The sequence below is a fragment of the Ranitomeya imitator genome, chromosome 8 (genome assembly GCF_032444005.1).
Source record: "Ranitomeya imitator isolate aRanImi1 chromosome 8, aRanImi1.pri, whole genome shotgun sequence".
In the NCBI taxonomy this organism is placed as follows: domain Eukaryota; kingdom Metazoa; phylum Chordata; class Amphibia; order Anura; family Dendrobatidae; genus Ranitomeya; species Ranitomeya imitator.
Window position 1 is genome coordinate 145,003,373 of NC_091289.1, and position 23,213 is coordinate 145,026,585.

A 23,213-nucleotide genomic window follows, 5' to 3' on the forward strand; every position below is an offset into this window, starting at 1 on the left:
ATGCACTCCAGTCTCTATCTGACTAAATTTCTAACAGGAAATTGTCACTTTCCTTTCAACTTAGCTCCAACCCACTCTGGGCTAATTCCCAATCATTAACTTTCACTATCCCTACTGGCAAACTACACACACTATCAATATTATTAACACTTTTAACGCACATCACAATTCACTTTACACATCACATTTCAAATTACACCACATAAAATTAAACTTGTTTATTCGTTGGGGAACATGGGCAGCATGTCCATCTCCTTACATATCAAAATGATTTATTTTTTTAACCCATCACTTGCCAAATTAGAAATTTTCCTTTTACGGATTTTTCAGAAAAGAGCGTGCCAATATTCAATTAAAAATGACAATGACATGATTTCCTATTTTGAAAACATTCATTTTACAAACACAACACAAAAAATTGGACCTAATTATAAAAATTATAAAATCTTAGTTTCTAGAAGCAAAAGATTAGGCGTCCCAAAAAAAAAGGACATTGGTAGATAATGGATTAACTTAATACTGCATGAACAATAGGAAAAAAATATGACTGGTCATAAATGGAGAAGAGTGATCCAGCCTTTGAAATGATTAACCCCTTACCGGCATCGGACGTACTATACCGTCCGATGCCGGCTCCCCTGCTTTGATGCAGGGCTCCGCGGTGAGCCCGCACCAAAGCCGGGACATGTCAGCTGTTTTGAACAGCTGACATGTGCCCGTAATAGGCGCGGGCAGAATCGCGATCTGCCCGCACCTATTAACTAGTTAAATGCCGCTGTCAAACGCAGACAGCGGCATTTAACTACCGCTTCCGGCCGGGCGGCCGGAAATGACGTCATCGCCGACCCCCGTCACATGTCCGGGGGTCGGCGATGCATCTCCATTGTAGCCATAGAGGTCCTTGAGACCTCTATGGTTACTGATTGCCCATCGCTGTGAGCGCCACCCTGTGGTCGGCGCTCACAGCACACGTGCAATTCTGCTACATAGCAGCGATCAGCAGATCGCTGCTATGTAGCAGAGCCGATCGGCTTGTGCCTGCTTCTAGCCTCTCATGGAGGCTATTGAAGCATGGCAAAAGTTAAAAAAAAAGTTTAAAAAAATGTGAAAAAAATAAAAAAAACATAAAAGTTTAAATCACCCCCCTTTCGCCCCAATCAAAATAAATCAATAAAAAAAATATCAAATCTACGCATATTTGGTATCGCCGCGCTCAGAATTGCCCGATCTATCAAATAAAAAAAAGTATTAACCTGATCGCTAAACAGCGTAGCGGGAAAAAAACTCGAAATGCCAGAATTACGTTTTTTTGGTCGCCGCGACATTGCATTAAAATGCAATAACGGGCGATCAAAAGAGCGTATCTGCACCGAAATGCTATCATTAAAAACGTCATCTCGGCACGCAAAAAATAAGCCCTCAACCGACCCCAGATCACGAAAAATGGAGACGCTACGAGTATCGGAAAATGGCGCAATTTTTTTTTTTTTTTTTTTAGCAAAGTTTGGAATTTTTTTTCACCACTTAGATAAAAAATAACCTAGTCATGTTTGGTGTATATGAACTCATAATGACCTGGAGAATCATAATGGCAGGTCATTTTTAGCATTTAGTGAACCTAGCAAAAAAGCCAAACAAAAAACCAATGTGGGATTGCACTTTTTTTGCAATTTCACCGCACTTGGAATTTTTTTCCCGTTTTCTAGTACACGACATGCTAAAACCAATGATGTCGTTCAAAAGTACAACTCGTCCCGCAAAAAATAAGCCCTCACATGGCCAAATTGACGGAAAAATAAAAAAGTTATGGCTCTGGGAAGGAGGGGAGCGAAAAACGAACACGGAAAAACGAAAAATCCCCTGGTCATGAAGGGGTTAAAGAAAGTCAATTTAAAAGCTGTTTATTATTGTCCCAACTAGGGTTGAGCAAAACGGGTCGGCCATTTTCAGAAGTTGCCGACTTTTGGCAAAGTCGGGTTTCATGAAACCCGACCCGACCCCTGTGTGGGGTCAGCCATGAAGTCGGCGATCTTCTGAACTGGAATTGGAATTCCGATACCGATTCCCGATATGTTTAAGATATCGAGAATCGGTATCGGAATTCAGATTTAAGTGTAAAATAAAGAATAAAAATAAAAAATATTGCTATACTCACCCTCGGACACGCCCTGGTTGTAACCGGGAGCCTTCCTTCCTAAGAATCAGCGCTTGAAGGACCTTTCGATGACGTCACGGCTTGTGATTGGTTGCGTGACGCCCATGTGACCGCTCACGCGACCAATCACAAGCCGCGACGTCATCGAAAGGTCCTTCAAGCGCTGATTCTTAGGAAGGAAGGCTCCCGGTTACAACCAGGGCGCGTCCGAGGGTGAGTATAGCAATATTTTTTATTTTTATTCTTTATTTTACACATTAATATGGATCGCAGGGCCTTAAGGAGAGTTTCCTCTCCTTCAGACCCTGGGAACCATTAGAAACCCAATGCACTGCATTGGGTTTCGTGTTTCGGCCGACCCCGACCCCGACTTTTCTATAGGATCGGCCGATTTCACTCGACCCAACTTTTGAAAAAGTCGGGTTTCGTGAAATCCGACCCGATCCTATAAAAACAAAAGTCGCTCAACCCTAGTCCCAACTGTTATGAACAGGTAATTCAGAACCACAATGGACCTTGAAGTTCAGAGCACACAAAGTGACCTGACAATTACCAAAAACATAGGACGAGCTCTGAGACGTGGGAACTCTGCTGACCGCAATCCCTAATCCTATCACACCACACTAGAGGTAGCCGTGGATTGCGCCTAACGCTCCCTATGCAACTCGGCACAGCCTGAGAAACTAACTAGCCCTGAAGATAGAAAAATAAGCCTACCTTGCCTCAGAGAAATTTCCCAAAGGAAAAGGCAGCCCCCCACATATAATGACTGTGAGTAAAGATGAAAATACAAACACAGAGATGAAATAGATTTAGCAAAGTGAGGCCCGACTTACTGAATAGACCGAGGATAGGAAAGATAGCTTTGCGGTCAACACAAAAACCTACAAACAACCATGCAGAGGGGCAAAAAGACCCTCCGCACCGACTAACGGTACGGAGGTGCTCCCTCTGCGTCTCAGAGCTTCCAGCAAGCAAGAAAAACCAATATAGCAAGCTGGACAGAAAATATAGCAAACAAAAGTAACACAAGCAGAACTTAGCTTATGCAGGCCACAGGAACGATCCAGGAGGAAGCAAGACCAATACTAGAACATTGACTGGATGCCAGGATCAAAGCACCAGGTGGAGTTAAATAGAGCAGCACCTAACGACTTAACCTCATCACCTGAGGAAGGAAACTCAGAAGCCGCAGTACCACTCTCATCCACCAAAGGAAGCTCATAGACAGAACCAGCCGAAGTACCACTCTCGACCACAGGAGGGAGCTTGGCCACAGAATTCACAACACCCAACATAACTAAAATTAGACTTCATGGTATAATGCAATAACTCTTGATGAAAACATCCTAATATTTTGTTTGCGGCCCCAATGCAGGCCAATATGTCCTATGGTAAGAGGCAAGCAATAAACTCTGTGTTGTCTGATCCTAAACTCCTTTCAACTATCCACTAATTATCTGCAGGTAAATACATTGTGACAATAAAAAAAATGTGGATATGAATCTGGACATAACCTAGAAATTATGTAACCGAGAATTACACATATCATTATATAGCCTAGAATTATAGAAATTATATGGTTATTACGCTCAAGGTGTAAAGACATAAATATTAATATCCTTTATTAAATATTCAAAACTGTTATCTTCTATGAGGATGAATTATCCTGGCAAAATCAACTTTAACTAAAACTTTAAGGCCATGTTCACACATTCAGTATTTGGTCAGTATTTTGCATCAGCATTTGTAAGCCAAAACCAGGAGTGGGTGATATATACAGAAGTGGTGCATATGTTTCTATTATACTTTTCCTCTGATTGTGCCACTCCTGGTTTTGACATACAAATACTGATGTAAATAAAATACTGACCAAATACTGAACGTGGCCTTAGGTCACATTCACAAGATGAATATTAGGGCTCATTCAGACTTCAGTGTTTTTCACGTACAAATAAAACGGGACAAGTTTCATCAATGATTTTCATCAGAGCTTCATCAGAATTTGGTGTGAGTTTCATCAGTTTTTTCACAGTTGAAACAAAAAAATTCTTGACCGTCTCCTAATAATCAGTCAGTGAAAAACGCACAGCACACGGATGGCATCAAGTACTGTTTGAGTTTTTGACAGACCCATAGACTTTCATTGACGAGGTTTATCCTGCACGGATCAATATCAGACATGTCTCTGCAATTTTGCATGGACCACTCAGTCAGCAAAAAAAAAAATCACTGACGTGTGATCAGCCCCATAGACTATTACAGGTTCGATCACTAACCATGAACTGCACATGTACCTAAAAACTGATGTGTCAATGAACCTTAGGTTGAGTTTTTGATGCTGTAGATATTCTGCAGCATTTCTGCAACTATTAGCTAATTTCATTAAGATTACTTGTGGTTTTTTTCATATTATTTTTTGTTAGTGCATAGTTTTACGTTTTAATTGCATTTTGCTGCTGCTGTTTTTGTCTTTTTTTGGTAGTCATCTTTTAAATTAAACTGCTTTGTTTTTGATACTTTATTGATAGTCAAATGGGTTACACTTACGGTACTTTAGTGTATTCCAGCAGTGGAAATGCACTAAAATGCAGATTTACCTGTTGATTATCCACATTTAATGCAATTTTATTGGGAAAATCTCCTTAGAAAACTCAGCAGAGAAATTAACATGTTGCTGATTTCAAAAACACATCGCAGGTCAGTTTTTGCAGCATAAAAATAAAGGATCATGGGCAAGATTTCTATAAATCTCATCCACTTTGCTGCGACTGTAAAACGCTGTGTTTTTTTTGTACAGCAAAAACACGCACCCTCAAAAAACTGATAGTGGAAGCTTCATTCAAAAGTACTTTACAGTGTTAACATCTGCTTGTTTTTACTTACTAGATGGGCGCCTGGCATTACAGTCTTTGTAATGGTCATTCATCTTCACAAGCAATTGGAATAACTGTAACCTCCAAAGCGGTGGATGCCAATGTTCCTCCCGTTGTTGTAAATGCCCATATGAATCAAGACACCGTTAACTACCCTAATCCAGTAGTTGTCTATGCCTCTGTCAGTCAAGGTCTACTGCCTGTGATTAATGTCAAAGTTACCGCCATCATTGAAGAAACTAGCGGAAAATCCCAAACCTTAGAACTTCTAGATAATGGAGCAGGTAATATTACATTTATATGAAACGTTTAGAAGAAATGTATTAAATGTCAATGGGAAAGCAGATCCCTGCAAAGTTATCTACATTCATTGCAATAATCTAACACGCTGTAATTGATTTTTGATTTTTCACTCCTTACTCTAAGGCAGCATTCATACTTTCAGCATATCGTCCGTATTTTATATCAGTATTTGTAAGAGAAAATCAGGAGTGGGTGAAAAATAAGGAAGGGGTGCATGAGTTTCTATTATATTTTTCCTCTGATTTTTCCACTCCTGATTTTGGCTTACAAATACTTATGTAAAATACTGACTAAATACTGAATGTGTACACCTGACCTAAAAGTCATTGCTAGGTTTACTGGACAGTCCATTAAGGGGGCAGTCGGATTGATGTACTACTAGCACTAGGATTGCATTGCAATCCTCGGACTGGCAGTCGGCTCTTCTGAATAGAATGGGACAGCATGTATTTCTATGCAGCTGTCAGGCTCAGGTCAGTAGAACCGATGGCCAGTCCAAGGACTGCGATGTGATTCTCGTGTGAGTAATACGGATGTCTGTCTGCACCCTAAAATTGAGAGCTTTCTTAGTGTCCATAAATATTGTTGTATACCCTTTTAGCTCCATGACATATTCTGTACATTCAGCATGGAGTAGGTACCGGTGTATAGATCGGACTAAGATGGACATGACAGGCTATGTAACTCTATCAACACCTTCCTCCAATAGCAGAGATTGGAGCTAGCTCAGATCTCTGCTGTTTAAATACTTGAATGTGTCACTGTCAAGCTTTGACAGCAGCCTTTCGAGTGGCGCAATTATGGTGGGGAGTCAGTTTGAGCAATCGGAGGTTGGTGCCAATGCACAGCCAAGCCTCCTAGACTTCCTAGGAAATGGTGAGTTTTACTACAAAAATGTTTTATACAATTTTAAAAAATAAATAAAATTTTAATCACCCATTTTCCCTATCCAAAAATAAACATATTTGATACCTGTAAGTAAGTCATAAGGGTTTTTTTTTTTTAATAGAGTAGATGCACGTTCCCTCAAGTGTACAATAAAAAGCAATCAAAATGTTGTTTGTATTCCCATATGGTAAGAATAAAAACTACAGCTTCACATGCAAAAAAAGCCCTTATTAATGTTCATGGACAGAAGAATATAAAAGTTATGGGTCTCAGAAAATGGCAACACAAACAAAATATTTTAAGCCACTAACAAAATGTAAGTTTAGTATCGCCATAATCGTACCGACCGACCTTAAAGGGCCACTGTCACCCCCCTCCAGCCGTTATAAACTAAAAGAGCTACCTTGTGCAGCAAGTGCGGGGCTGGGATTCCTGGGCAGATTCCTGCACAGACCGACGCTGGAAGGCGGGGAACCTGGGGGAGCGTCTGACAAGCGCAGTGCGCATGCCCAGGAATCCCAGCCCCGCACTGTGCATAATGCATAACACAGTGCGAGGCGGGGATTCAGTAACAGGGTGGCCGCACTGCCCGCACAGGCGCAGTCAGGAACCCGGCATTGAGCTATGACTGCCAATTCTCACTGCGCCTGCCCAAGGCAGGCACGCACAGCGCAGGCAACAGATTTAAGAAGAACAGCGCGCAGGGTGCGGAGACCATCACCCCAGAAGAGATGAGTGACGGCAGTTGGGCGCTTCACAGAGGAGGCTTCAGACCCGCCTCCGTGAACAAAGACAGGTATTTTTGAAAAGTTTCAAAGCGCTTTATTTTAGTAATACATGAACACAAAACTAAAAGAGCCACCTTGTTAGAATGCAGCATTACTGCTGCACAAGGTGGCTCTTTTAGTTTATAATGGCTGGAGGGGGGTGACAGTGGCCCTTTAATTGGAATATTTTTTTACAATTTTTCAGTACATTATATGTGTAAAATGAGTGTCGTTCAAAACTACGAATCATCCCCAAGAGCATGAGATAACATATGGCTCTGTCAATGGAAAAATAGAAAACTTATAGCTCTTAAAAGAGGAGAAAAAAACAAAAGAGCAAAAGTTAATATCAAACTTAGATCCTGTGCCATAGTAGTAATAAATTATTGTAATCTTTATTTGTTCTGCTTTTCCAATATGTCCATAAAACGTTAACTGTCCTTAATTTCTTGATACATTGACAAAAAAAAAGAAGAAATCAGGTTGGCAATTAGCTGTGCTGATGTAGATAGAAATACCACTTCTTGACAAAGCATGAGCAACTCAACAAAGCATAAGACTGGAGATAGTGAGTGAACAGATACTTAAACTCTAGCTAAAAATTCTCCTTTAGATTGAGGTCTGGATTGACTTGGCAGCCTCAGATAAAACGATATTTTTCAGTAGTCAAAACAGGCTAAAACAAAAAAGTAGAAAAATGACAGGTGTTTCTCAAGACCAATGGAGCATTATTGATGCAGTAAGAGTTGGTTTAATAGTCTGTATTAAGTTTATGTTATATAGAGCTGATAATTCTTGCTTTGTTCTGAGCCAATAATATAAATATAACTACAATTTAATTTGCTTCTTTGCAATGTGATTTATTTTATTGGGAGTTTCCTTTGAAGATCGTAGGCATTAAGACTGCAGGCAAAGACTACACAGGGTTTGGCTGTGTAGTAGTCTATTATATATGTCTAAATGGCAGCTGTATAGCCTGAATATTAGGATATTATAATTAAGGAAGCACTCCCATCAAAGTTCTTACCCTCTAGAAGTACTTACAATCTCTACTTGAAAGATTTGGTAAGCAGTGCTCTTTGCCTAGGAGAACGGCCACCACTGTAGATAGCAGTGGTGGACAGTAACTAGGGCAACAAGCAGTAAACTATAAGATTTAGAAATCTTCTACACTCTTGAGAACAGAGAAGATTTTTAATAACAAGTAAATTGCAAAGTTGATTATTTTTACAAGCGCTTTGCAATTTTACCGATTTAGCATAATGAGAAATACTACAGTTATATGAAAAAGTTTGGGCACCCCTATTAATCTTAAGCTTAATATTTTATAAAAATTTGTTTTTTTGCAACAGCTATTTCAGTTTCATATATCTAATAACTGTTGGACACAGTAATGTTTCTGCCTTGAAATGAGGTTTATTGTACTAACAGAAAATGTGCAATCTGCATTCAAACTAAATTTGACAGGTGCATAAGTATGGGCATCAACTTGCTGCAGATGGTGTCACTGTGCATCAGTCAACTATACAACGCACTTTGCACAAGGAGAAGCTGTATGGGAGAGTGATGCGAAAGAAGCCGTTTCTGCGAGCACGCCACAAACAGAGTCGTCTGAGGTATGCAAAAGCACATTTGGAGAACCCAATTTCTTTTTGGAAGAAGGTCCTGTGGACTGATTAAACCAAGATTGAGTTGTTTGGTCATACAAAAAGGCGTTATGCATGGTGGCCAAAAAACACAGCATTCCAAGAAAAACACTTGCTACCCACAGTAAAATTTGGTGGAGGTTCCATCATGCTTTGGGGCTGTGTGGCCAATGCCGGCACCGGGAATCTTGTTAAAGTTGAGGGACGCATGGATTCTTCTCAGTATCAGCAGATTCTTGACAATAATGTTCATGAATCAGTGACAAAGTTGAAGTTACGCAGGGGATGGATCTTTCAGCAAGACAATGATCCAAAACACCGCTCCAAAACTACTCAGGCATTCATGCAGAGGAACAATTACACTGTTCTGGAATGGCCATCCCAGTCCCCAGATCTGAATATCATTGAACATCTGTGGGATCATTTGAAGAGGGTTGTCCATGCTCCGCGACCATCAAACTTAACTGAACTGGAATTGTTTTGTAAAGAGGAATTTTCAAAAATACCTTCATCCAGGATCCAGGAACTCATTAAAAGCTACAGGAAGCGACTAGAGGCTGTTATTTTTGCAAAAGGAGGAAATACTAAATATTAATGTCACTTTTCTGGTGGGGTACCCATACTTATTCACCTGTCAAATTTTGTTTGAATGCAGATTGCACATTTTCTGTTAGTACAATAAACCTCATTTCAAGGCAGAAACATTACTGTGTCCAACAGTTATTAGATATATGAAACTGAAATAGCTGTTGCAAAAAAAACAATTTTTATAAAACATTAAGCTTAAGATTAATAGGGGTGCCCAAACTTTTTCATATAACTGTATTTAATCAGTAAATAACAAGATACAAACTTGGTATCACCATGAAAAAAGTTAATACCCACAGAATACAGTCAACATAATATTTGCTCAACAAATAAAAAGCGTCAAATTTATAATGCCAAAAAGAGAAAAATCACTGTGTTTTTCTATTTCTTCCTTTGAAGGGTTAATAAAAGTTAGATATTGTGCTGTATATACCCCAAAATGATGGCACTGGCAAACACAAGTTATTCTGCAACAATAAAAGCCCTCAAACAACTAAGTTGACAAAAAATACAAAAATGATGGCACCTGAAATGTAATGATGTAAACTTATAAAACAATATTTAGACATTAAGAATAAATTAGGCCTGGTTCTTACGGGGTTACGTAGTATTTCTATAAACAGTTACTGTATGTACTTTTACTTATTACACTACTAAAAATATTCTATTTTCCCTCAAGGTCCTGATATTGCTAAAAATGATGGCATCTACTCAAGGTACTTCACATCTTTCTCAGTTGGTGGAAGATACAACTTAAAAGTGCGTGTCGAAAGCAGCAAAAAAAATGCTCGTCTGGTCCTTCCTCGAAACCGTGCTCTCTATATACCAGGATATGTGGAGAATGGTATGAAGACGTGTTAATATTGTTATATTTTAGATATTGAAATATGAATGTATTTTTCTTATACATACAATATTCTCATGGTTTACAGTCCCCCAGTCACAATGACACTAGAGGCTGAAGAGTAAATCAAACATTCGCATGATATAACAAATTTGCCACTTCATGTATCAATTCACTGGGACTCAGTGGTAGTTCCTTCATTCGCAGCAAGCAACTAAATCATAGCAAAGAGTTGCGATGTGCCCCGAATGTGCACGGCCTCGCTCAATACAAGTGAATTCAGTGAGGCAGCGCATGTTTAGCCGTAATGTGGCCGAAAGTATACATATTGCAGACTTGACGTCATAGATCCCCTGTTCTCGATCTGACAGTGTGCAGTGCGTGCTATGAGGATTCAGAAGTCTGTAATCGCATAAAGTGACTGCAGACTTTCAACACAAGCCTGGACAATCCCTTTAACTTTCTATATGAAAACCTTCTTAAAAAGAGCCTCATTGATTTACAATGGATTTAAAATTGCAAGAATAAATGGATTCATAATCAATGGCTAAAAGAAATAACAGTTTACTAGAATGAAAAGGACAAATCAAAACATAGTATCATCATCAACTGCATACATGACAATAACAAACATGTACTATATACTCAACATTCATATCTCGGGCAGCCTCCTGCTATATAGCAGGCTCAGACATTGATAATGAGAGTATTCTTCCTTTTGTATGATGCAATTTCATCTTGGCCCAACTGTTCTTTGTCTAGCCATAACTTTCATACCTCCTTAGCTTCTCCTAATATACTGTATATGGAGAACTAAGATAGGCGTAGTCCTTTCCAGAAGCATAGCATGTTTGTGTTGAGTCCATTTGTCCTAAGATAAGTGGTTAGAAATGTTGTGATACCTGGTAGTCCTTCGTAACTCCTTTCCGAAGCACTAAATCAAAGCTGAAACTAAAGTGGGGAAATCAAACTGAACCATTAAATTGACCCTTTCCAATACACCTAGAGTTTTCTGCAGTTATATAAAACATAGCAAAAAATGACAATGGGTTTTGTATTGTGTTTCAGAATTACTTATTTACTATCATATAACATCTGGTCACAATGTTTTTCATTTCACAAAAATATCCAAAAAACTTAAAGGTACCTTATAGGTGTCTTTAATTCAAACTAAAGCTTCATTCAAACGTTAATGCAAATGGTCCATGTAGCACCTGTGATGCAAGAACTGGCCATCGGTGTGTCACTGAGTAACTTCTCGCAGACAAGCTGAGAGTCAGGGTAGTTAAGGGGTCTGAGATCAAAAGCCAGGAGGGAATGTCATAAACAGAGGTAAGAGATAAAGGCACAGTCAGGTAACGGTCCGATGTCAGAATGCCAGGAGGAAAGCGGATCAGAGCAAAGAAAGCAGGCAAGACAAATGGTCAGAACAATGTCCAAGGTCAGGCAGCAGAAAGATCCACAAACAGAACATAAGACACAGAGAGACAAGCCACACAGAGCTGAATGTATGTCTGTCAGAGATCTGAGACTGACAGCCCAGTTAAGCAGCTGGGGAATCACCTGGGACAGGGAACACCTGAAGGCAGCCCAGAACCTCCTAGTCTCAGATTTGCAAACCGAGCCGTCAATGAAAACACTGACAGCTTAGCACGCCCCTGCACCAGACTGGACGACTGAGCTGTCAGTAACTGCATACTAGACAGATTGAGGGGTGGAATAGTGACAATGGGTCTTCTGACCCAAACTTGAAAGCCCCATATATTCTTAAGCCACTGTCAAGTTTGGGTCAGGAGACTTTCTGCCAGTCCCTGCAGCACAAAATGTTTTAATGAGGCTAAAAGTTAATATGCAATGAAAAAAATATGAAAAAAACAAACAAAACTCTAACACGTGTACTTTTGGGTTTATTTAGGAGTGGTGTCTATGAATCCACCAAGACCAGTAATCGATGAAGAACAACTTGAAGTGGATACATTTAGCAGAACTGCATCGGGTGGATCTTTTATGATATCCAATGTACCACCTGCACTTCCAACAGACATTTTTAAACCAGAGAAAATAACTGATCTAGAGGCAAAGATAGTGAATGAAAGTGTTTCTTTATCCTGGACAGCCACTGGTGATGAACTGGACCAAGGAACTGGTGAGGCATTTTCATAGAATATATCTTTTATTTTTCAGGGCTAATAATTTAACAAATAAAAAATGACCAGTCAGTGTATTGACACTATCACTCATCTGTATTCATATATTGGTTTGCCTAGACAAATAAATAACATATTTGATGGTGAAATACATGATATATTATTAAGAAGAACAAGTTACCTTAATCAGCCACAACAACTGTAGGAAACTATTTTCACCACCAGCCTTAACCCCTTCCCGACCTTTGACGCCACGTAGGCGTCATGAAAGTCGGTGCCATTCCGACCCATGACGCCTATGCGGCGTCATGGAAAGATCGCGTCCCTGCAGATCGGGTGAAAGGGTTAACTCCCATTTCACCCGATCTGCAGGGACAGGGGGAGTGGTAGTTTAGCCCAGGGGGGTGGCTTCACCCCCTCGTGGCTACGATAGCTCTGATTGGCTGTTGAAAGTGAAACTGCCAATCAGAGCGATTTGTAATATTTCACCCATTATAACGGGTGAAATATTACAATCCAGCCATGGCCGATGCTGAAATATCATCGGCCATGGCTGGAAATACTAGTGTGCCCCCACCCCACCCCTCCGATCGCCCCCCCACCCCCCCGATCTGGCCGGTACACTGCTCCGGCTCCCCTCCGTCCAGTGCTCCGCTCCCCCCCGTGCTCGTGTCCGCTCCCCCCGTGCTCCAATCACCCCCCCGTGCTCCAATCACCCCCCCTGCACTCCGATCCACCCCCCCCCGTGCTCCGTTCCACCCCCCCGTGCTCCATTCCAGCCCCCCCGTGCTCCGTTCCACGCCCCCCGCGCTCCGTTCCACCCCTCCCGCGCTCCGATTCCCCCCCCCGTGCTCCGATCCCCCCCCCGTGGTCCCCCCCCACCCTATCATACTTACCGATCCAGCCGTGGTCCCGTCCGTCTTCTCCCGGGCGCCGCCATCTTCCAAAATGGCGGGCGCATGCGCAGTGCGCCCGCCGAATCTGCCGGCCGGCAGATTCGTTCCAAAGTGCATTTTGATCACTGAGATATAATCTATCTCAGTGATCAAAATAAAAAAAATAATAAATGACCCCCCCCCCCTTTGTCACCCCCATAGGTAGGGACAATAAAAAAATAAAGAATTTTTTTTTTTCCACTAATGTTAGAATAGGGTTAGGGTTAGGGGTAGGGTTAGGGTTAGGAGTAGGGTTAGGGTTAAGGTTAGGGCTAGGGGTAGGGGTAGGGTTAGGGTTAGGGGTAGGGTTAGGGTTAGGGGTAGGGTTAGGGGTAGGGTTAGGGTTAGGGGTAGGGTTAGGGCTAGGGTTAGGGTTAGGAATGTGCACACGTATTCTGGTCCTCTGCGGATTTTTCCGCTGCGGATTTGATAAATCCGCAGTGCTAAACCGCTGCGGATTTATGGCGGATTTACCGCGTTTTTTTCTGCGCATTTCACTGCGGTTTTACAATTGCGATTTTCTATTGGAGCAGTTGTAAAACCGCTGCGGAATCCGCACAAAGAAGTGACATGCTGCGGAATGTAAACCGCTGCGTTTCCGTGCAGTTTTTCCGCAGCATGTGTACAGCGATTTTTGTTTCCCATAGGTTTACATTGAACTGTACACTCATGGGAAACTGCTGCGGATCCGCAGCGTGTGCACATACCTTTAGAATTAGGCTATGTGCACACGGTGCGGATTTGGCTGCGGATTCGCAGCAGTGTTCCATCAGGTTTACAGTACCATGTAAACATATGAAAAACCAAATCCGCTGTGCCCATGGTGCGGAAAATACCGCGCGGGAACGCTGCGTTGTATTTTCCGCAGCATGTCAATTCTTTGTGCGGATTCCGCAGCGTTTTACACCTGTTCCTCAATAGGAATCCGCAGGTGAAATCCGCACAAAAAACACTGGAAATCCGCGGAAAATCCGCAGGTAAAACACAGTGCCTTTTACCCGCAGATTTTTCAAAAATGGTGCGGAAATATCTCACACGAATCCGCAACGTGGGCACATAGCCTTAGGGTTAGGGTTGGAATTAGGGTTGTGGTTAGGGTTAGGGGTGTGTTGGGGTTAGTGTTGTGGTTAGGGGTGTGTTGGGGTTAGGGTTGTGATTAGGATTATGGCTACAGTTGGGATTAGGGTTAGGGGTGTGTTGGGGTTAGTGTTGGAGTTAGAATTGAGGGGTTACCACTGTTTAGGCACATCAGGGGTCTCCAAACGCAACATGGCGCCACCATTGATTCCAGCCAATCTCGTATTCAAAAAGTCAAATGGTGCTCCCTCACTTCCGAGCCCTGACGTGTGCCCAAACAGTGGTTTACCCCCACATATGGGGTACCAGCATACTCAGGACAAACTGCGCAACAATTACTGGGGTCCAATTTCTCCTGTTACCCTTGTGAATCTAAAAAAATGCTTGCTAAAACATAATTTTTGAGGAAAGAAAAATGATTTTTTATTTTCACGGCTCTGCGTTGTAAACGTCTGTGAAGCACTTGGGGGTTCAAAGTGCTCACCACATATCTAGATAAGTTCCTTGGGGGGTCTAGTTTCTAAAATGGGGTCACTTGTGGGGGGTCTCTACTGTTTAGGCACACCAGGGGCTCTGCAAACGCAACGTGACACCCGCAGACCATTCCATCAAAGTCTGCATTTCAAAAGTCACTACTTCCCTTCTGAGCCCCGACGTGTGCCCAAACAGTGGTTTACCCCCACATATGGGGTATCAGCGTACTCAGGAGAAACTGGACAACAACTTTTGGGGTCCAATTTCTCCTGTAACCCTTGGGAAAATAAAAAATTCTGGGCTAAATAATTATTTTTGAGGAAAGAAAACGTATTTATTATTTTCACGGCTCTGCATTATAAACTTCTATGAAGCACTTGGGGGTTCAAAGTGCTCACCACACATCTAGATAAGTTCCTTTCAGGGTCTAGTTTCCAAAATGGGGTCACTTGTGGGGGGTTTCTACTGTTTAGGCACATCAGGGGCTCTGCAAACGCAACGTGACGCCCGCAGAGCATTCCATCAAAGTCTGCATTTCAAAACGTCACTACTTCAATTCCAAGCCCCGGCATGTGCTCAAACAGTAGTTTACCCCCACATATGGGGTATCACCGTACTCAGGAGAAACTGGACAACAACTTTTGGGGTCAAATTTCTCCTGTTACCCTTGGGAAAATTAAAAAATTCTGGGCTAAATAATTATTTTTGAGGAAAGAAAACGTATTTATTATTTTCACGGCTCTGCATTATAAACTTCTATGAAGCACTTGGGGGTTCAAAGTGCTCACCACACATCTAGATAAGTTCCTTTGGGGGTCTAGTTTCCAAAATGGGGTCACTTGTGGGGGGTTTCTACTGTTAAGCCACATCAGGGGCTCTGCAAACGCAACGTGACGCCCACAGAGCATTCCATCAAAGTCTGCATTTCAAAACGTCACTACTTCACTTCCGAGCCCCGGCATGTGCCCAAACAGTGATTTACCCCCACATATGGGGTATCAGCGTACTCAGGAGAAACTGGACAACAACTTTTGGGGTCAAATTTCTCCTGTTACCCTTGGGAAAATAAAAAATTGCAGGCTAAAAGATCATTTTTGAGAAAATAATTTTTTTTTTTATTTTCATGGCTCTGCGTTATAAACTTCTGTGAAGCACTTGGGGGTTCAAAGTCCTCACCACACATCTAGATTAGTTCCTTTGGGGGTCTAGTTTCCAAAATGGTGTCATTTCTGGGGGATCTCCAATGTTTAAGCACACAGGGGCTCTCCAAACGTGACATGGTGTCCGCTAATGATTGGAGCTAATTTTCCATTTAAAAAGCCAAATGGCGTGCCATCCCTTCCGAGCCCTGCCGTGCGCCCAAACAGTGGTTTACCCCCACATATGGGGTATCAGCGTACTCAGGACAAACTGGACAACAATATTTGGGGTCCAATTTCTCCCATTATCCTTGGCAAAATAGGAAATTCCAGGCTAAAAAATCATTTTTGAGGAAAGAAAAATTATTTTTTATTTTCATGGCTCTGCGTTATAAACTTCTGTGAAGCACCTGGGGGTTTAAAGTGCTCAATATGCATCTAGATAAGTTCCTTGGGGGGTCTAGTTTCCAAAATGGGGTCACTTGTGGGGGAGCTCCAATGTTTAGGCACACAGGGGGCTCTCCAAACGCGACATGGTGTCCGCTAACAATTGGAGCTAATTTTCCATTCAAACAGTCAAATGGCGCGCCTTCCCTTCCGAGCCCTGCCGTGTGCCCAAACAGTGGTTTACCCCCACATATGAGGTATCGGCGTACTCGGGAGAAATTGCCCAACAAATTTTATGATCCATTTTATCCTACTGCCCATGTGAAAATGAAAAAATTGAGGCGAAAATAATTTTTTTGTGAAAAAAAAGTACTTTTTCATTTTTACAGATCAATTTGTGAAGCACCTGAGGGTTTAAAGTGCTAACTAGGCATCTAAATAAGTTCCTTGGGGGGTCTAGTTTCCAAAATGGGGTCACTTGTGGGGGAGCGCCAATGTTTAGGCACACAGGAGCTATCCAAACGCGACATGGTGTCCGCTAACGATGGAAATAATTTTTCATTCAAAAAGTCAAATGGCGCTCCTTCCCTTCCGAGCCTTACCATGTGCCCAAACAGTGGTTTACCCCCACATGTGAGGTATTGGTGTACTCAGGAGAAATTGCCCAACACATTTTAGGATCCATTTTATCCTGTTGCCCATGTGAAAATGAAAAAATTGAGGCTAAAAGAATTTTTTTGTGAAAAAAAAGTACTTTTTCATTTTTACGGATCAATTTGTGAAGCACCTGGGGGTTCAAAGTGCTCACTATGCATCTAGATAAGTTCCTTGGGGCGTCTAGTTTCCAAAATGGGGTCACTTGTGGGGGAGCTCCAATTTTTAGGCACACGGGGGCTCTCCAAACGTGACATGGTGTCCGCTAAAGAGTGGAGCCAATTTTTGATTCAAAAAGTCAAATGGCGCTCCTTCCCTTCCAAGCCCTGCCGTGCGCCCAAACAGTGGTTTACCCCCACATATGAGTTATCAGCGTACTCAGGACAAATTGGACAACAACTTTCGTGGTTCAGTTTCTCCTTTTACCATTGGGAAAATAAAAAAATTGTTGCTAAAAGATAATTTTTGTGACTAAAAAGTTAAATGTTCATTTTTTCCTTCCATGTTGCTTCTGCTGCTGTGAAGCACCTGAAGGGTTAATAAACTTCTTGAATGTGGTTTTGAGTACCTTGAGGGGTGCAGTTTTTAGAATGGTGTCACTTTTGGGTATTTTCAGCCATATAGACCCCTCAAACTGACTTCAAATGTGAGGTGGTCCCTAAAAAAAATGGTTTTGTAAATTTCATTGTAAAAATGACAAATCGCTGGTCAAATTTTAACCCTTATAACTTCCTAACAAAAAAAAATTTTGTTTCCAAAATTGTGCTGATGTAAAGTAAACATGTGGGAAATGTTATTTATTAACTATTTTGTGTCACATATCTCTCTGGTTTAACAGAATAAAAATTCAAAATGTGAAAATTGCGAAATTTTCAAAATTTTCGCCAAATTTCCGTGTTTATCACAAATAAATGCAGAATTTATTGACCTAAATTTACCACTAACATGAAGCCCAATATGTCACGAAAAAACAATCTCAGAACCGCTAGGATCCGTTGAAGCGTTCCTGAGTTATTACCTCATAAAGGGACACTGGTCAGAATTGCAAAAAACGGCAAGGTCTTTAAGGTCAAAATAGGCTGGGTCTTGAAGGGGTTAAAGGGAGTCTGTCACCACATTTGACCTATCTAAACTATTAATATAGGCATACAGGTTATAGACTGCTGAAAGAAAGACCTCCCTGTGTGTCTTATATCAGATGCCTTGCTGCTGAGAAATCAGTTTTTATCACTTTATGTAAATGACATCTTCCATGCTATGGGGAGGATGTTGCCCAGACGATAATTTCTGCCTCCAGATATTATTTTATATGGCCCATAGCTCCTCCATATATAGTATGATGTTTCAACTGCTACCCCAAAACACAGTATAATGACCCCACATAAGCCATCACACTGTATAATGGCCCCCACAGTAGAACAAACACTGTATAATGACCCCCACACTGTATAATAGCCCCCACACTGTATAATGGGCCCCACATTAGCTCCTATACAGTATTGTATAATGGCCCGCACATTAGCTCCCAAATGTTAAGAGGACCCCCACATTACAGTAATCTCTATACTGTAAGAAGGCCCACCAGTGTTTCAGGGTCTCCCGTTGGTTAAGATGTCCACATACAGTATGTCTTAATTAAAATTTAAAAAAATTATATACTCACCTAATCCAGGATCATGATGGCTCCATCGGTGAGGCTCAGGTGGACCAACACCGTGTCATAGCCCTGACGCACGCAAAGGACGTCAGAGTCCCTGCATGGCGCAATGACGTCACCATGCCAAGTGTTTGGCTTACTGCGCTGTGTTGGCACCTCAGCCATTTTATAGACCATAGGTAAGCCTACAGAACCGAGAACAGCTGTGCTAGGAGACCATGTCTCCCTACTCTACTTTGCGGCTTAGGCTTCTTTCACACTTCCGTCTTCCAAATCTGCACAGGATCCATCAAGACGTTGAAATGACGGATCCTGTGCAGATTGTGGAAAACGTGTGCACTGGGCCCGTCTTTCTGATGGACCCGTTGAGGCTATTTACACCTGTTGTGTATGTGTCTTCGCAGCGGTTTTCTGCTGCGAAAACACATACACAACACAAACCAGGTTAAAAAAAAATAAAAAAATCGCAATATTCTCACCTACCGGCGTTCCCATGCAGCGATACTCCCGGCAGCTAGCGTTCCTAGTAATACATTGCGAAATCTCGCAAGAAGTCACGGTCTCGCGAGACCGTGACTTATCGCAAGATTTTGCAATGTATTACCAGGAACACTGGCTGCCGGAGCATCGGTGACGCTGCGCGGGACTTCAGTAGGTGAGAATACTGCGATTTTTTTTTTATTATTATTATTTTTCACATTATATCTTGTTACTATTGATGCTGCATAGGCAGCATCAATAGTAAAAAGAGAAAGAGAGCGAGCAAGAGAGAATTTCCTTGATGGGAAATTCTTCCACGCATGCTCAGTTTGAAAAGGCGGGACCCGTCGCTGGATTCCTGCTTTTCACAGGCAGCAATGCGTCCTGCGCCCATAGGCTTCCATTGTAGCCAGTGACGGGCAGCGCAGGATGCATCGCTGCCCGATTTTCCGACGTGCAGAAAAAACATTCCTCTGAGCATTTTCTCTGCCCGACGGTCTGTTTTTTTATGTAGGATCTATGGGAAAATGCAGGATCCTGTAAATTTTTTTGCAGGATCCTGCATTCTCAAAAATCGACGAATTGTGATGGGAGGGGAAAGATGGAAGTGTGAAAGAGGCCTTAACTGTATCGGTGTGCTAACCTTTACTGGTTACTCTGTGCCACTTGGGGATTTTGGAGATGATCTGCTCCAAAAAACTTACTCAAAAAATTGTGTAAATATTGCCTAATGGCTATACATAAGTGAATCTTGTTTTCACAATTCAGTTATTAGAAACTTAAAAGCATACAGCAGTGTGTGGTTCCTCCAGGAGAACGTGGGCGACATCTGCTGCCCAAACTGTATTATAATATAACTATTCATATATGAATATAGAGTTAAACAAAATATGCCAAACATAAAGTCCTAGTGTATATGTATACCAAGAGCAGGCAGAGTATATGTACAAAGTGCATGTGAAAGATGTGATAAAGAGTTGCAAACAAACAGCACTTATAAAACAAACTAAGCCATGAATTCCAGATGAGGACCACTCCTATGTGCGTTTTAGCTTAAGAAAGACTTCGGTAGAAAAAAATCTACCATCAGAAAATAAAAGAGAATATAAAAAAATATGTTACATCCCTAAAAAGCATGATGGGGACCTCCCTTAGGGAACCTAGTACAGAAAATGAGTCATTAAGATATTAAACAGTGAATTGACAGTGCCTTGAAAAGTATTCATATGTCTCTACCAGCTTTGCTATAAGCTAAACGTTTTGCTTATTCCTCTTTTGCAAAGTAGCTCAGTGAGATTAAAATGGGATAGTCTGTGAACAGCAATTTTAAGATCTTGCCACAGATTCTCAGTAGGATTTAGGTCTGGACTTTGACTGGGCCACACACGAATATGCTTCAATCTAAAACAGTAAATTGTCTAACAGATTTCCCACAGGATTGCCCTGTAGTTAGCTCCATCAATCTTCCCATCAGCTCAAACCAGCTTATTTCCCTGCTAAAGAAAAGCATACCCAAATATGATGCTGCCACCACCATGTTTGACTGTGGTGATGGTGTTTTCAAGGTGATGTGCATTGTTAGTTTTCCTCCACACATAGCATTTTGCATTTATCCAAAAAAGATCTACTTTGGTCTCATGTACACAGAACACCTTCTTTCACATGTCAGCTGTGTCCCATACATGGCTTTTTGCAAACTGGAAAATTGACTTCCTATGGCTTTCAAAAATTGCTTTTTTTTGCCTTTCTTCTATAAAGGCCAGATTTGTGGAGTATATGACTTATCGTTGTTCTCTGGACAGATTCTCTCACCTGAGCTGTGGGTCTCTGAAGCTCCTCTATAGTGCGGCCACTTGGCTGTGTCTCTTATTAGTGCTCTCCATTTTTTGTAGGCCAGTGTAATTAGACGACCATGTCTTGGTAGGTTTGCAGTTGTGCCACACTACTTTCATTTTTGGATGATGAATTGAACAGTTCTTCTTGAGATGTTCAGCGCTTGGGCTCTTTTTTTTATAAACTAACTTAGCTTTCCTCTCTACCAAACCTTATCCATGACCTGTCTGGTGTTTCTTTGGTTGTCTGGTGTTAGTTTGGCTGCCTTGGTTTTCATGATGCGGTTCTCAAACAAATCTAAAACCTAATGTTCTCGAACAAACCTCCAAGGCCTTCACAGAACAGCTGTAATGTTACTCACAGATGGTCTCTATTTACTAATTATGTGACTTCTGGAGGCAACTAGTCACTCGGGATTTCATTTAAGGGTATCAGACTACATAAAGTAATTAGAAAACCATGTATCATTTTCTTTACAATTCATAAATACTTGCTACTTTGTGCTAATTTGTCAACAAAAAAACAATAAAATACATATCACTTTGTGCGTGTAATGAGACAAAAATGTAGAAAAGTCCACATGGTATGAATACTTTTTCATAGCGCTGTAATAGGGAATTTAGGGAATCTGGGATTGCACAGGATTTGTCACTAGTGTCGATTTGGACAAATTATAGTAAGACCCTGATGGCACATGATTTGCCAAGATTTAGGCTGATTGCTTAGATGCTAATCATCTGAACTGGGTAGGGTAGACGAAGATGCTATCCTTTTACATAAATGCCCAGACAAGGAAGTATTTTCTGTAATTTCTTTCAAAGACGAAAAGTCATGTCCTTGTGTCTGGCCACATGATTGAAATGGAAAATGGATGGGTCTTTCATGTATTTTACCAAAATTCTGAGTAAATATAAATTGTTAATGCAATGTTTTTGGAATAATGAATCTGATGTATTTTTTTATTTCTATCACCAGCTACAAAATATGATTTAAGAATGAGCCTCAACCCTAAAGACCTTAGAGACAACTTTGACCGAACAACTCAAGTAAACATTTCCACTTACTCCCCACAAGAAGCTGGAAACAGAGAAACCTTCTCATTTGTGCCAGAAAATGTCGTAATAGAAAATGGAACCATTCTTTTCTTTGCTTTAGTTGCTATTGATAAAGTTGATAAAAAATCAGATGTTTCTAACATAGCGCAGGCGGCACTTGTCATCCCACCAACACCAGCTCCCACATTTGCACCAACAAATGCATCAACAAATGCACCTACGGCTGTACCTACAACTGACAGCTCAGATCGACCGGATATAGCCATACTTACACTGATAGTATGTGCCACGGTCATTGTTATCTGCATCATTATAAGTATTACGACCTGCATTGTAAGCTGCCAGAGGAAGAAAAAAAATCCAGAAATGAGACTATAAGAACATCAGCACTGTCCGTGCCAATATGGGATAAACATTAAAAAAGTTATTCAAATTTATGACATTTATAGCAAATCCTTAATATATAAGCAATACGCATCTTATAGATGTTGTCTCAACTCTGTGACTCGCACCTATCTACAGAACAAAGGTCCTCAACATCCATCCTGCCTGGTGCTGCAGCCACTGAGAAAATAGAGCTGGAGATTTATGTCTAGAGGGGTATTCCAATCTCACACAATAATAACAGATTCACTAAATATGCCATAAATGTATAGTAGATGCAGGTCCCACCAATGGGAACCACATTTATCTAGAGAGCGGACCGTGATGGGTGCTAATGTCAGTGAGGAGGTGGTTGGAATTCCCTTTCCCATTTTAGTGTTATAAAATCTACTATAAATTTATGGCTATCCTGTGAGTATGAGATAGGAGATGGGAATACGCCTAGAACTCCCTTTTCACTTTTACGGAAGGTCCAAACACAGATGTTTACAGCCGGATGGTGACATCTATGATGAATTGATATAGAGTGTATACTGGAAAACTATTTTTTATGCGTTGAATAAACTTGATTTGCTGGAACCATTATGCTCATTTAAATGAATGCCAAAATGTACATATTGAATTAAAAATATTTGGACTGTGAGGAGTACAAACTTATGGCTCCCAACTCTACATGTAGATTATTATCAGTGATCACTAGAAATATTTTACCAATATTAAAGAAAAAAGCTATGAATGAGGTACCGCCTTGTGAGATGCAGGGCCTAGTGTCTCGGAGGATGGTTCAGTCACGGTGACTCTGATGGCTCTAACAATCCCTAGGTTCGGTGGCAATTATAAAGGGGAGACGACGGATATATCAGACTGTGAATTATGTTGATGCCCACAAGGGATGAGGCTGCGGACGAAAAAAGCATACACTGA

At 41.3% G+C, this 23,213-nt stretch overlaps 1 protein-coding gene across 2 annotated transcripts in view; it reads left to right on the plus strand.

Moving 5' to 3' along the window:
- Nucleotides 1-22,868, plus strand: part of LOC138648037 (calcium-activated chloride channel regulator 1-like) — a 54,325-nt gene extending 31,457 nt beyond the window's left edge. For both annotated transcript variants that reach the window (XM_069737507.1, XM_069737508.1), the window contains exons 11-14: nucleotides 5,045-5,315; nucleotides 9,903-10,067; nucleotides 11,983-12,213; nucleotides 21,826-22,868. In XM_069737507.1, the coding sequence (XP_069593608.1) occupies nucleotides 5,045-5,315; nucleotides 9,903-10,067; nucleotides 11,983-12,213; nucleotides 21,826-22,283 (1,125 nt within the window). In that variant the 3' untranslated portion in view covers nucleotides 22,284-22,868. The remainder of the gene's footprint in view (nucleotides 1-5,044; nucleotides 5,316-9,902; nucleotides 10,068-11,982; nucleotides 12,214-21,825) is intronic.
- The last annotated feature ends 345 nt before the right edge of the window (nucleotides 22,869-23,213 follow it).